The 15229-nt window shown below is 40.9% G+C and overlaps 1 protein-coding gene across 4 annotated transcripts in view; it reads left to right on the top strand.

The window, feature by feature from the left end:
• LOC309716714 (protein spire homolog 1-like) overlaps positions 1-15229 on the top strand; it is a 36905-nt gene that overhangs the window by 16992 nt on the left and 4684 nt on the right. Inside the window, exons 5-13 of one of the 4 annotated variants that reach the window (XM_082550684.1) lie at positions 5705-5776; positions 6012-6176; positions 7193-7279; positions 7824-7953; positions 8572-8613; positions 11757-11807; positions 12785-12948; positions 13046-13139; positions 13378-13520. In XM_082550684.1, the coding sequence (XP_082406810.1) occupies positions 5705-5776; positions 6012-6176; positions 7193-7279; positions 7824-7953; positions 8572-8613; positions 11757-11807; positions 12785-12948; positions 13046-13139; positions 13378-13520 (948 nt within the window). The remainder of the gene's footprint in view (positions 1-5704; positions 5777-6011; positions 6177-7192; positions 7280-7823; positions 7954-8571; positions 8614-11756; positions 11808-12784; positions 12949-13045; positions 13140-13377; positions 13521-15229) is intronic. The other 3 variants (XM_082550685.1, XM_082550686.1, XM_082550687.1) reach the window with 3 other exon arrangements.

Raw genomic sequence — 15229 nt, 5'->3', positions numbered from 1 at the left:
GTGAGCACAGAGTTTATTTACAGAGCTGAGCGAAGTTACAAAACAGAAAACTAAGAATGCTATAACCTATGCATGCTATGAACTGTGAAAGCTATGAGCGGAAAACTGTGAGGCAAAACTGTGAACGAGAAACTCTGAGGGCTGGATTCCACAGAGGGATCCGGGGAATGGAGAAAGGGGGCAGCGGCTTGGAGGGAGGTGTGAAGTCACTATGATGAGAGGAGGAAAGTAGTCAGTGGTAGTCTCAATGAATCACAGCTGGAGGATTAGGCTATGGTGGTTTGGGCAGATTTGGAGTGTCAATCGAGGAGGGAGTGTCCAGGGGGTTCCGGGTGAGGAGTGTCCAAAGCAGATCCAGAATAGGCTTGGAGTGGGGAGCTGAGCAGGGAGGCAGGCAGATGGGTCCTATGGCGAAAAAGGAAAGAAAACACGGTGAGGAGAAAAAACAGTAATCCAGAGTTCTCGCAAGGGCTTGGCGGCCTAGCACTAACATGTGTTAGCAGAAGATCTGGCAGGGGTCTGTCGTGAACGCTGGTCTTATATGCAGGTGACTTGATTGGAACCAGGTGTGGAAGCTGATTGGAGTCTCCGTCTGAAGGTGGAGCCCAGCAGAGTGGAAACACCCCGTATTCACCCGGACCATGACAAAACCACCTTCTTTGATTGCTCCGTGGTCCAGTTCTGATGCTCTCGCGCCCATTGTTGATGCTTTTGCTGGTGTACAGGGGTCAGCATGGGCACCCTGGCTGTTCTGCAGCTATGTAGCCTCATCTGTTACAGCCTAATTTGATGATGGACTGGCTCACAGATTTCTTCATGCTCGGAAGCTAGCTGTCTGCCTAAGATGACTGATGTCATGACAAATTGTGCTGTGTCCAAATTAAACAAGAATTTCCGTCAGCCAAAAGTCAGAAAGGCAATAAAAGACAAAACGGAGGAAAATCTGCATAACTTAAATTTTTAATGATGGATAATAACGTTATGACTCACAGCTAATTATTTAGCTGACCACTTGGCTAGCCCTGAGAACAACTAACTAACTATTGACAGAGAAGACAATTTTTATGTAACAACCATAAATCTTATCTTAAGTATCAAAGATTCTTATAAACCACCTGAATGGTTTTTAGTTATATCACCATCACTAGGCTTGACTGTAGCTTACAATACACATGAATGTGACTCACAAAGACATGAAGACAGTATGTGTGTGAAAGCCCTGTTTACTGTGTGACAGCGCAGAAGGCAGTCAGCTGATGCAGAAAGGCATCCGTGGGAATGGCTGGGGAAAGAGCGAATGAATTAATATACATGCGTGCTCAACCTACATTACTCATACTGTGATATAACCACAAATGATTCTGACTCACAGCTTTAAAAATGAAGATTTTATTGTCTTCATTTTATGGGCCACTCATTAATTCTAATATACATGAATACATGGAATAGAATGAGAACAGAAATAAAACTACTGATTTCCTTATACAAGAACAAGCTATGAGGTTACAAAGTAGCAACACATTTATGGTGACGGTGATGATTAAGAGCAAAACACTTGCAGTAGCAATTTTGATATAAACTGGTAAGGCAAGGGTGCTGTGTGCGGGTGACATGCCATGTACTGACACCCTCCCAGCTGACAGGTTGAAGTGAGCCACCATGAAAAAAATAGTGACATGTTTGTCGTGCATGTCAGACATAGATGACTAAATCTGCAGACATGCTGACTCTCAGTCTTCCAAGAGCGCTGAGTTCAGGTTCTCATAGCTAGCCTTCAGCCTGGCATGATCATGAAAACAGTCCTATTGTAGTGGCTGGATGGTTTGCACCATAATATTTTAACAAGTTGTTCTCATACCACCGAAGATTAATTCTCTCCACAGCATTTTGTTGGTGTAATGCCTGTTGTAGGCAGGGATCCTGGCAGGTGATTTCTAATAATGTTCCCTAGAGATCGATGATTAGCAGGTTTGCACAGACACAATGCAGATCTTTCTAAATCTTTCTAAAGAAAAGTCTTTGAGAGCAAATGTAATGCCAGTTGACAACGTGATTCTTTTACCAAAGATGTCTTATTGACTCATTTTTTTATTTCAAGTCATGTCTCGTTGCTCTGTTTTTATTTTATTTTTCTACCCAACCATTAAGATCACAGGCAGGAGTCATTGTGGACTTTGTTTTCCTTGGGAGCATTTTGGAGCTCAGCTGTGGGTTGGAACAGTTTCCTTAAGGAGCTGTGTGCATGTGTTTGTACGTCTCACCTCAGGGTTCCTTCCTGCTATGCACTACTGCTGCTGCCCTTTCACTGCACTGTAATGCAGCTGAATGAATACAGGGGAGGATTAGGTCAGTTACGCAACTCTGAGGAAAGGAGAGTTTTATTGCAGAGTGGAACAGGCTAAGACAGAAACTTAAATTTGAGGAAAGTTGGGGGTTGCAGTAATTGTAAACTGAAGTTGTTACCATCGCTGTGTTTGTCATTTGTTAAAACTCAATAGCATACAGACGTATTTCTTGTAGTCAGTTTTTTTTACGTGCCAAAAGAACTAGAGTCCATTGTATAGCTTTGCGATGGTTCTTGTACCACATAAAATGTTGTACCATTTATACAGAACTCATGTGTGGAACCTATAATGCTAATGCTAATGAATGAGCTTTCCATCAGCCTCAGCTCTACTTTTTGTTTTGTGCTAATTAACAAGTTTAGTAATGCTAACACATATTTAAAATAGTTAAAACTATGAATAATATACCTGTTAAACATCACCTTAGCATTGTCATTGTGACCACCTATGCCATTCTTCTCATGCAATGTCAAAAGACCTTAGCATGCTAAAGTGCTAAAGCAAGATGGTAAACATAACATGCTAAACATCAAAATGTCACCACAAATAAATTAAAAAAGTTAACATGGTAAACAGATTTTATTAACAGTTATTTACCATAAGTAAGATTAACAATTCCAGTAGCAGTTATATTTTCAAACCCCATATATATGTGAGAGGCACTAGCAAGTGAAAATCTGCGAGCCACTTCAAGGTACACTCCTGTCTAATACCCATTATACTGTTTTTTGCTAAGACATTCCTTACTAGCAGTGTTGCCAACTTAGCGACTTTGTCGCTATATTTAGCGAGTTTTCAGACCCCCTTGGGCGACTTTTTTTTCCTAAAAAGCGACTAGCGACAAATCTGGCGACTTCTGGTGTTATTGGAGCCTTATTTATGACTTTTTGACGTGCCCATGCCAAAGCGCTCACAGGCGGAGGATAGTCCTCCCCCCAGCTGCTATCAGGGCAGGAGACGTTCAAACCTATGCGTCCAAACTGCAAATGAATCGCGCAGGAACGAACAGTAAAAGAACTGACTGTAATGCAGTCAGTTCTTTTACTGTTCAGTTGTTTTGTGGACCACAAGGTTTTAAAATATTTATAAACACACACACACACACACACAAAGTAACTCCACCAGAGTGCCTATTTCGGGTCACTTTTGCCGGTCCAAGCCCGGATAAAGCAGCAGGGTTGGAATTGTGACATTAAAAAACAATAATTACTAAAAGATATAAATTATAAATGGATTTAAGACGTTTTTTACTGACTTTATCTCTCTTTCACGATGTTATTTCTCTCTCCAACAGCGTAGGTTGCAATTACATTAGCATGACCAATTATGCAAATTAGGCGATGATGTCATTTAGCGACTTCTAGCGACTGTTAGGACAGCCAATAGCGATTTTCCTTACTGAGGAGTTGGCAACACTGCTTACTAGTGTCCTTTGAGGCAAGAAAAATAGAATAGGATAGCCAACTGTGCAGGAATACAATCTAGGCTATTCAGCAAATGCAACAGAGGAAGTCAATAAGGGGCAGATTTAATAATGTGTTGCATTAAAAAAAAAATACTATCAGTACTTACAAAGAGAGCACAGTGACAAGTTTGCATGTAAAAGCTGGGAACTCACAGATTTTTGTGCTGAAGCTGTTGCAAATGTTTTTTCAGGATTTTCTTTCTTAAGGCAAAAATGATGGATACATTTGCAATATGCACTTTACTGTTTATTGCTCAAACTTTTAGCACCAAAACAAAAGCATGTCTTATTTTGTTTGTGCTTGATGGTGAAATTAACTGTGATTAAGTAAAAATGATGCTATTTTAGCTATTTTGGCCCGTTAAAGAAATTTGGCCCTAAGAATTAATAGTAAGCTGATATAAGAAGCAGCAGCATAAAATGAGCGGCATCTGCCATTTCCCCTAATGACATATAGATTCATCCCTATTTAATCTAAACACATCAATCAGCGTTTAGTCCGTGTACAGACTCGTATACCTGCTACCTAACTGTAGACTCTCAGTAATTATTCTGTAAAGAACCAAATGTGCCTAAATTCCTTTCAAACCCATTGTCCTGTTTGTGTGTTTTGGTGTTCTTTGTTAAACACATTTCAGAAAAGTCCATCTTCATCCAACCACTGCTACCAGACATCGCTGCCAAATATCTTTCCACAGACATGCCTCCTGCTGCTGAACAGCAACTGAATTAGTGGTGATTCACAGACAACTTGTGCTCCTATTTGCTCAGGGTTGCGTGCTTCTTGTCAGCTGTTAAGAGAGAAAATGAATGAATAATATCAACAGAAGGCAGAATTACTAAGGTTTTACATGCAGTTGGCAAATGCCCTGAATATTTTATTTTGTGGCCCCTTTAGCAGCAAAAAGGTTTCGTTCACATTGTGGATTACTTTTCATGATTTAATTAATGCAAAACACGTGGAAGAAGCTGCTCAAGTGGAATGGAAAATATGTTGCTTTGATCTGATCTGGAGTTTTGCTGTCCATCCAAATGAGATAATGGTGTTTTACAGCAGTTGAACTAAGCTGTTGTTATGCTCTTCACTGGCTAGATTATCAGTTATTTATTTTGATGGGCTATCATAAAGCATCAGGGACCATCTTGTTATCTTTTGATTGGAGTACTGTACGCACTGTAGACATATTGACTTGTGATGCACCAAAAAGCCTGTTGCGAGTGATATTATGTAAGCAGTCAGTCAACACAGCTGTGCCCCCGTAGGATGATGGTGAATTCTAATTTCCCCTGTGGCCTGAGGTTTTAACTCGGCAGTCAGCTGGGCAAACTCCCGTGATTGTCTTACCAAACTTTCCCCTCCGGTGACATGATCAGGACAGCATCACTGCAAAGATTAACCAGAGGAAACACATTTTCAGTCTGTCTACTGCTTTTTACAAGCTTGTTATGGTCTCATCCTGTTAATATAAAAGTTAAAGGGGAGCATTAAAGGGGACTTGCTTCCATACTTCATACTTCTTGTCATAATGTCTCAAATTATTAAATTATTAAATTATAATGTCTTAAATTATTATTATTTTCCAATAATAATAATAATAAAGATATGCATTAAGCTTACAGTTCTTACAGCTTGAGTTTCTGTGAAACTTTCCAGTAAGAAAACTATGATTTTACAGAGGGGGATCTTTAAAAGTCTGGAACTAATAGTGAGTGTTTGAAGCCAGAGACTAACATCAGGAGCTGCATAACAGGCAGCATGAGAGAAATAAAGATTTGTGTAGCTGTGAATTCAAAGCTATTTGAGTGAAGCCACTTAACAGCTTACATATGGGAACATGTCTTGTTATTTACCAAAACAGCACTTTTTATATTTGATCTTGTTCTTTTTCACCAGAACCTCCGTAAGATGGAGGAGTCATCAGAGGAGCCTGGCCGAGACCTGAACGAGTTACAGAATGCTGACTGGGTATGCAATGTTCAACCTTTGGCTGTAGCCTCAAATGTTCACGTGAAGATATCTCCATGAATTCATATATCACGGTAAACACACAGTAATCAAAGAACTTCTCAGGAACCATGCTGAGATTGATATGGCCACTGCACATGATGATGGCGCCCTGTTTCCCTGTTCTGTGTGCAAGCAGAGGCTAGCCTCTCTTTTCTACACTGGGTTCCTCTTTCACTAGTTCTTCTCCTCTCAGGCTCGATTCTGGGTTCAGGTGATGAGGGACCTGCGTGAAGGAGTCAAGCTGAAGAAGGTGCAGGAGCGTCAGTACAACCCTCTGCCTATTGAGTACCAGCTCACTCCCTATGAGATGCTCATGGATGACATCAGGTCCAAACGCTACAAACTACGTAAAGTCATGGTCAGTGTCAAAACACGTGTTGCAGCTTTGAAAATATTACTCGAATGCTGCACTCAGTGCTGCACTGTTGTTTTGATCCAGCAGGGAAACGCTTGCTTCATGAAAATCATAAGGTTGCATTGATTATTATTGGATACTGTATAACTGTGACTTTCACTAATGTGATGAAATGATGACTGCATACACTCATAAAATGCTATGTTACATTTAATGGCATCTAGTCAATGGAAATTTCACTTGATTGTTTTAGATTCTTTTTATACCAAACATATTTTCCTTAATGATTTAAATAAATAAACCTTTGATTTTATATATTTCAGCTGCATTTTACTCAAACATGGCTTCATGTTTACGAGGGCAAATAATCCCTTTTTTAGTATACTGTTGACTTTTGTTTTTAGTCTTTTAAGGCTTCAGTGTGATACCTGAAGTTGTTGTGTAAGTCCACATCTAGAAAACACACCACCACAGTTCAAATCATTTAATGAAATGCTCCAGAAAACGGTACCATAACGGGTTGCTTTGGTGTAAACTTGCATATGCATGACTTTACTCTTCCATTTGGCATTATTCATAGCAAAACTGAAAACTTCAAATAATATTTTGTAACTATTGTGATCGCTGATTAAAGTCTTTCTATTTAGCAGTGAGGAGTTGCTGCTTTTATATTAGAACCATTATTGAATATTACTAGTTTTTTGACTGTCAGATGACCCAAGCATGATTAAACTTCTTGGGCTCTGAGAACAACGCTGGAAAATTTGACAGCCTTGATGATAATTAAAAATAATCATCAATCTCAGCCTTATGTATGTGGTCTTGGGTTTGGTTGTCTTGCAACAGAAAATTTAAAAATGTCCATATATACTTTTTTTGATATTGTGTTTTTTTTATTATTTGAGTTTGGATTATTTAATTTTTCCATCCATCATGTTCTCCATCTAGTAAATGACCTCCTGAAAGAAGCAGCGTTTGTCTGAGCTAATATAAGCAGACCAATTGTTCCTTTGCTTCAGGTCAATGGAGACATCCCACCAAGATTAAAGAAAAGTGCTCATGAAGTCATCCTGGAGTTCATCAGGTCCAGACCCCCTCTCAATCCTGTGAGTACTAACAAATCTGATTGATTTAAACATTAAAACTGAGATTAAACCCATAATCCCTCTACACATTTGCAAATTAGTAAACACTCTGAAAAAATAAGGATTTTTAACAAAGACATTTCCTGCTTCTAACCTGGTGTTATTTGTGGGAAACACTGTGACTCTCATGTCAGGAGATGGTTTATAGGTTGATTTGCTGTTGCTAAAGCCAAAATCATCCCGATGATTAGACTTGACTATTTCCACTACATGTGATCGACTGTAAATTCAGACTCTGTAAAGCACACGGGTGTTCACGTCTCACTGCAGCCTGAATTTGGAGAAATAATGGATTCTGTGCTGATATCAATCTTGCAGCAGGATTAGCAGGCTGCTTTTTCAGCAGTGCTCTCATCTCTCAGCAATCAGGTGAACAATCAGTCAAAGTAGACCCGAAGAGGCGAAGAGAAGCAGGCCTGCGGGCTACAGCCCTGTACATTTGTGTCAGTGTTGGTATGCTCCCTTTTTCACTCTGTGCCACCCATCATCAACCCACACTACTTAGGTGTCAGCTCGGAAGCTGAAGCCACAGACTCAGCCTCCTCCCACGCTGCACGAGCGGATCCTGGAGGAGATCAAAGCAGAGCGGAAACTTCGCCCGGTCTCTCCTGACGAGGTCCGCAGAGGAAGGCTGGGTAAGGAGGTGTCCCACTTCATTGTCCCTGCTCTTGGTATCTTTTAGTCCCGTTAGTGCACACTCACGTGCACACTCCCATACACATGCAACCATACTTCGCTCTAAAATTTTAAGACGTTTTAAGCTGAAGTATGGATCTGATGCCTGCACCTCAGAATCACATAAGAAGTGTGCACTAGCTTCATTACTTTGAGCTGTTTCTGTTCTTTTATATGTTCCTACTTTGTGCCTATGCTCTGTGCTATTGTAGCTGCTGCTGCCTAACCGTTCATATTTGTGTTGCAACTAATGCCTATTATTGTTTTGTGGCTTATATTGTTTGCAACAGAGTATAAGTCGTATGCCACAATAATGCCAAGTGTCTGCAACTTCTATTAACACACTGAACCCAGTACTGTGTTGTCTGCAGTGTCTCCCCATTGGCTGACTTATTCAAAAATCCTCTTATTGCTCGTCATGAAAGCAATGAAACCTTTGGGATCTGAAATAAGACAATAAGCATGCCATTTCAATTCTTTTCTCACTAAATACCAACTTCTTGTATGTACAGTAGTAAGTCTTGACTTGATGTGCCTCTATCACAAACAATAACTGTCCATGACGTTTCTCGTTGCAGTAATTCGGCCACTTAGCATGTCTTTCAGTTTTGACGCGTCAGGTAAAGTCTCCCTCGCTGCTTACCTGGCTTTTCATCACTTTCTGTTCCCCGCTTTGTTGTGGCTGCTCATCTGTTCTGTCAGCACGAACAAACACACAGACACAGATACACACTTTTAATGCATCAATCTGCATATTGTACACACATTTCATGTTGTGCTTCATCGTTTGGTGATTGCCTCCTTTGGAGGTGAAAAATGGACCCGTGGGACACTGGGCAGTAGGAGGATGCTGATGAGAGCGAGGTGACATGAGTGGCATGCTGAACTACATCCACAGGCCATGCTTTAAACTTGTTAACCTTAAAACCAGGGAAATCAAATGAACGTTCAGACCAATTTTTTGCACGTTGAAACCTGAGGCAAAGCTTGAACATGAAAATCTCGAAAACCTTTAAAGATAAAAACCTCCTGAACCTGTCTGAGTATTGGCTAGTTAAAATATGAGGAAAACAAACAATCGGTCGTGTAAAGTCTCATATTTTAGCACACACTGATCTCAATGTGATCTCAAATATTAAAAAAAAAAGGTCTTCATGTTCAAACTTTGCCTTATATTTCAGTGTGCAAAACAAAAGAAAATTCAAAAAATAATAGAAAATATATGAACAGATCATTTAAAAGAAATCTTGAAAAGTATTTGATGTGACTTTATCCTACAGACCAGCAAAAAATGAGCTTATGTTCAAAACTCACTGCCTTTCATTTGTCATAAAAGGAATCTTTACTTTGTGTAATACATGTCTTCGATTGGAAGAGATTACATCGCCTCACAGCCAGACTGAGATATTTAAAGTGTTTAGAGGTGCTACAAAACAAGAAGAATTTTATTCACAATGTTGCTGTTTTTTTTTTTTTTTGCATGTAGCGTTCTGAAGGAAGGATGGTAAAATTACATCACTGCTTTCTATACAAACAACATCTTCTTCTTTTTTTAAAAAAAATACTGTTGGCTGTTAAAATGATTGCAGCCTTGAGGAAACAGTTTATTCTAGTCAGTCTTCATGAAATTCCTGTACCTCCTGAAAAATATTCCTGCTGTTGCTTCTTGGGAAAAGTGTCACCTTTTCCAAGCACTTAGTTTCTTAAAGGTTCCTCTATAATGTGAAACTTCAGTAGAAATGAGCTGCCAGCTATCTAATCAAGGGTTGGCAAGGAACAGCCAAAAGCATACGTGACACCGTCAACGTCTCCAAGAATCTATACAAAAGAGTCTTTCGTGTGCAGCAGTGACTTTGCAGAATCGAGCCAGTGCGCAGGTGGACCGGTGCGCAGCCTCATGCTCTGCACAGCATAGTAAAATATATAGTCTAAGATGACGAGCTACAGGCTACCAGCAGTGGAACATGCCCAACACTGTCTCCAAATTTGGAGATAGTGTTGTGATTGCGATGAGGGAACAGTGCTCAGGTGGCCAATTTAGAATAATCCTGTGCTCCACTTTCTCTCCTACTGAAGCCAGTGTCTCTCAAAACAGCTCCCTCATTTGTGTTGTCTGTTGACCTGTGTAAAACCTTCCCTGTATAATCACTCATTCCCATATGATGTGACCATATTGATAACTCTGTACTTTGTGGGGATTTTACATTCCCGCTGACAAATTAATGAGTATGGCTAAGGGGAAATAGATTTCATGAGATTAAATGCTGTGATCACAAGTCTCAGTGAGGTATCATGTCGCTGCGCGCAGCGTTGGGCCTTCGTGATAGCTTATTGTTTTAAAGGCAACGTGAGCAGGTGGTGCTGCTTGGTTCTAATTAAATTGTCATTAAAATGTGACATTAAGTATTTTGTTGTAGTTGTGCATTAGTTGAGAAGGTTGATGCCACTCTCTCTGTGCTTCTGTTTAATGCTAGAGTCAGCAGGTGATTAGATTAGCAACAAGGGTGTGACTTGGGTAATTTGATTGGCTCCCTGGGGTCCCCTACAAAAAATTGAAAGGAAAATGTCAACTTAATCGATCCGTAATGGGAGTGATGTTTCAAATTACATAACGCTAGAATAAATTACATAACGCTGGCAAAGACCTGACACAGAGGGTAGCTGTTAAGAAACCATTCTTAAAGAAGGGAAACTGGGAGAAATGGCAGGTAGGTTTGCCAAATTATACAAGGACTGGACTTAAAATCAGTAGAAATAAGTCTGATGAATGAAACTTGAAAATCTGACATTTTCAGGAGGAGGGACGTAAAACCGCGAGTGTTCATAGTTATCTGTAAAACACGTTGGAGGCTCTGTCATGGTTTTGTGCTGCATTCCAGACAGTGTTTTTAAAATCTTGTTAAAATTGATGGAATTACAAAGAAAAACACCACAAATTTTTGATCCACCATCCAATACCAGCTAGAAATTGGCTGACAGCATGACAATGATCCCAAACAAACCAAACTCTCAAATCAGAACTCTTGCATGGTATGCAATGCAAGTGTTTGTTCTATTTACTGCAAAACTACACAGCAGATGTGCTGCCCCTCCCCGAGCCTGGTTCTGCTGGAGGTCACTTCTTGTTAAAAGGAAGGTCTTTTACCCCTCTATCTCTGAGTGCCTGCTAGTAGGGGACCAGTCGATCACTGGAGTTCTCTCTCTCTGGAGCCTATTCCATCTACCATACAGCGAGAGCTGGGCTACACCCTGGTCATGTCGTTGATCTGAAGCATGGCTAAGATGCTTAAACATTAGACATAAAAAAATCAAATGAAACCTTAACTGAACTGAAAGCTGTGGTCTTTATGCTGAACTAAGCTGAACCATCTTGACTTAGCCAGGCAACATGAGAGTGATACTAAACTTCTTCTAACCCACACAAAGACAGATAATATGTTAAAAACCATGTCTATTTTAAATCATTTTATAGACAAAATAAAAACATTTAATATCAGATTTTGCACTAAATACTTTAGAATCAAAATTACTCCTTTGTAGGGTCAGTATTTTAACATTGAGCAGTTATACGTTTCATGATGTAATCCAGACAACAGACCATTTCCCTGTAGCTGTACACGTACACAAAGTATCCCAAAGTATTCTGTCAAACACAAATCTGTTTACTACTTCAGTCACTCCATTTTATTTGGATATAAACGGCAGGTGTACTGAGTGGTCAATTTACTTGTAGCCATCTTATTAAAGGAGGTCTCCCTTTTAGGTTTCGGCAAAACTCGCAGTATGCCGCAGGATTTATTCCGTACTGGAATAGGTAACGTATGAGCAATGCTGTGGTTTGGAAGGCCATGTTTGCATTTTAACCTAATGGTCTTGTCTGTTTTGTCTCCCCCCTGCCCGCCAGCTTTAAACTAATATCTCCTCTTTTTGAATATGTGAATGCTGAGACTTGGGTGAAACAAAGAAAGGGTTTAGAATGATGGCTGAATAGAGAAAAACTGGTGATGTAGGTTCTTAGGAATCTTTGGTCATAAAAAGACTGGGCAGCAGGAACAGAGCTCGTGTTGAGACGATGAGCTCATGTGGATGCTTTTCCCACAAACAAGAGGCTGAAGGGAGAAAGGAGAGTTTCAGGGTTCCCACCAATCCTATCAGCTGTGTTTTTTATCTGTCTCTTGCAGCACTCGCTTGTCTGCTTTTCCCATACTCCCTGCCTCCAAACCCTCTCATCAGGTTGTCTTTTTGCTTTACCCAGAAATTAGTCAGAATCAGGCAGCTTGGTATTGTAGGTGGTTGATTTTAATGTTGTCTTTTCTACTTTTAGACTTTAGCCAGTAAAGAGTGTCTGTTTAGTAAATTGGGAAATTTGGTTTCAAGGACTTAGCTTTCCCTAAAAACGTTCCCTGGGGGTTGATATGGGAGAGAAGCTTTTTTTTTTAGGAGTCCACAGTTTAAATATTTCATGAAGAAGGCATCCATGCTCTGCGTGTAACACCGCCCTGCTCCTATGCTTCCCCTTAGGAAAAACTTAACCTTCGCCAACCTCTTTAACCTTTCAGCGACTCTCAAAACTCAGTCCTCTGTAACATCATTCATTGCATCCTTTCACCTCACCACCCACTGAAACCCACTACAACTTGAAAACTCTGTTCCCCCATATAACAAATGGGATAGTAAAAGAAAGATGCAAAGTATAACCTGTTTGGATGCAAAGAATCCAGAGAGGATGTGTTTTGGGTTTCGTTTCAACTGCTGTGCCTGAATGACACTCTCCTGTGTGGCTCTATGCAGATGAGTTCAGCCCACGTATGGGCAGGAGGACATCCAGCTCTTTGTCTCTCACCAATGGATCTGGATCACCCAGAGTCGAACCCTCTGGATCTCAGTCAGTTCCTCAGAGAAAGCGGCTCCTGAAGGCTCCCAGCCTCGCTGAACTGGACAGCTCTGACTCTGAAGTGCGTTTCTGTGTATTAGAATTTTATTTTTCCTAGATGCATTTACTTTGTGCAGAAAAAGTGACGACTGAAGTGCATGTGTATTCTGTGCATTCAGGATGAGATTGTTGGACGCAAATCAGCGAGCAGCTCCAGCGTGGCGACATCTCTGATGGATGACACTTCCCCAGAATCTGTGCTGGGGAAGAAAAGTGAGTCAGGAAGCCTTTCGACGCCCCCTGCCTCCTTAACTAAGCTATCTGCTGGCAGTGATCGATGGCTTTTAATCTTGCAGCCTTGCCAGTCACGTTTCCCAAAGTCTTTTCATTTGAAAGATTATTTATAATCAGTAGGTCTTGAGCTAAAGATTAACCAATCAATTGCTTCTTTGCAGTTAAACTTGCTCTTTTTTTCTCTCTCTCTCTCTTACGTTCTATCTATGAACACCAGCTCCACCCATGTTCCTGCCCATCTCCTCTACACCTCAACCAGAGAGGCGTAAGACCCCCCAGAGAAGACACTCTATTGAGAAGGAAACGCCCACAAATGTCCGACCGTTTCAGCCGCCCTCCAAGCAGAGCTCCAAGTCCCTGGTGAGTCAGAGCTTCGTGTATCATTTAAAAATAAACATTTGGAAATAGGATTCAGTTCAGTTCAATTCAGTTTTATTTATATAGTGCCAAATCACAACAACAGTCACCTCAGGGCGCTTTATGTTATAAGTTAAATACACTACAGGGGCAGCCAACTGTCACGACTGATTGGGGGGTTAGGGGAGAAAGACAAGACAAACGACACACTTTGGAAGAGAGTCACAACTGGACCAGATTGAAATCAAAAACAAATCTACTAATGCGTTAGTTTCAAAGGATATTCCATCGATTGCTGTTTTGACTTGTTCCAGTGGCTGTCAGTGTCCAGTGTGGTCAAATAACTTAATAATCAAAAGAAGCAGAGGGAGAACGAGATAAGTACGTAGAGCATCAAGATCTGTAGGGAAATGAGGAAGGATTGAAACTAAACACACATGCTGTCATCTCTCTTCTGTGTGCCCCTTTCTCAGGATTTCTTCCCTCCTTCTTTTACCAGAACCATCGAGTCCCTGTATCTCTGTTAAATTGCAGGCTTTCTGTTCTTCCTCCCTCCCACACACACACACACACACACACACCTCCACCTTCTCTTGCTCAGGTTGGAATCGAAATCTCACATCACTCCTGGATTCCCTTCCTTCTCCACCCTTCTCCCTCTACTCTGTGCCCTTTGTGGAGCTCCAACCCTATCGAGGTGTTTGTGTTGGGGTTGGTGAAGACACTTTTTGCTCTGTGCAGGAAGGTTTACATCCTTCGAAGAGACTCGGCCGAGGTTTGCCCGTCTCCCATCAGTCTGTCCCGTCATAATAACTGTAGCTGCTCATCCTCCTAATTCTTCACTAGATATCATTCACCTAGAGCAGGCTGAGGACATTGCTTTGGATATCTAACACAGTGGCTCAAACGTATAGCAACATAGAACTAACAAAGAACTGTCAGAGCGTTTACAGGAAGTAACAGGAAAGACGAACATAGGATCAAAGATCTCTTTTTTTCATGTTTCTGAACACTAAAAAGTGAATTTGAAGTTTCCTCTCCTCTGTGTTTCTGGTAACAGAGAGAAATGGGAAGAACCACGGTGCGTTAACTTGTCCTTCAGAAGTCAATCAAGGATTCATAATGTGCGACTGTTACAAAGGCCCTGAGGATGCCCTGAGTAGCAGACAAACACACCTTGTGGCTACAAACATATACAGCCTCCCCTTACAATAAAACCACAGTCATCTAGGAGTTCCCCTTATTTAATATTGCTCTCTTTGTTCCTTGAGTTCCATGTAGACATGGTCAAGACCACATTAGGTGCCCCTCCTATGGGCTAAGAACAGGAAACTGAGGGCCCAATTCACACTGGCTCACCAAGATTGCACAATAGAAGAACAGGTTGGAAAAACGGCGCATGGTCTGACGAGTTTCTGTTTCTGCTGCCACAATGTCTGTATAAATACTTAAGCCTGCTGAGGGTGTAATGGTTTGGGGGATATTTTCTTGGCACACATTTTGCCCCTTAGGACCAACTGAGCATTGTTTTAATGCCACAGCCTGCCTGAGTATTGTTGCTGACCATGTCCATCCCTTATGCCCTTATGAGTGTATCATGTTCTGATGGCTGCTTCCAGCTGGATAACAAATATAAAAAGAAATTCTCTTTTTTTAGCCAGTTCTTGAAGACAATCATTGCACGCTTTGTGAACACTATTTCTCGGCACTGC

The sequence above is a fragment of the Aulonocara stuartgranti genome, assembly GCF_965226115.1.
Source record: "Aulonocara stuartgranti genome assembly, chromosome: 11".
NCBI lineage: Eukaryota > Metazoa > Chordata > Actinopteri > Cichliformes > Cichlidae > Aulonocara > Aulonocara stuartgranti.
This window is presented reverse-complemented; position numbering and strand designations above follow the sequence as displayed.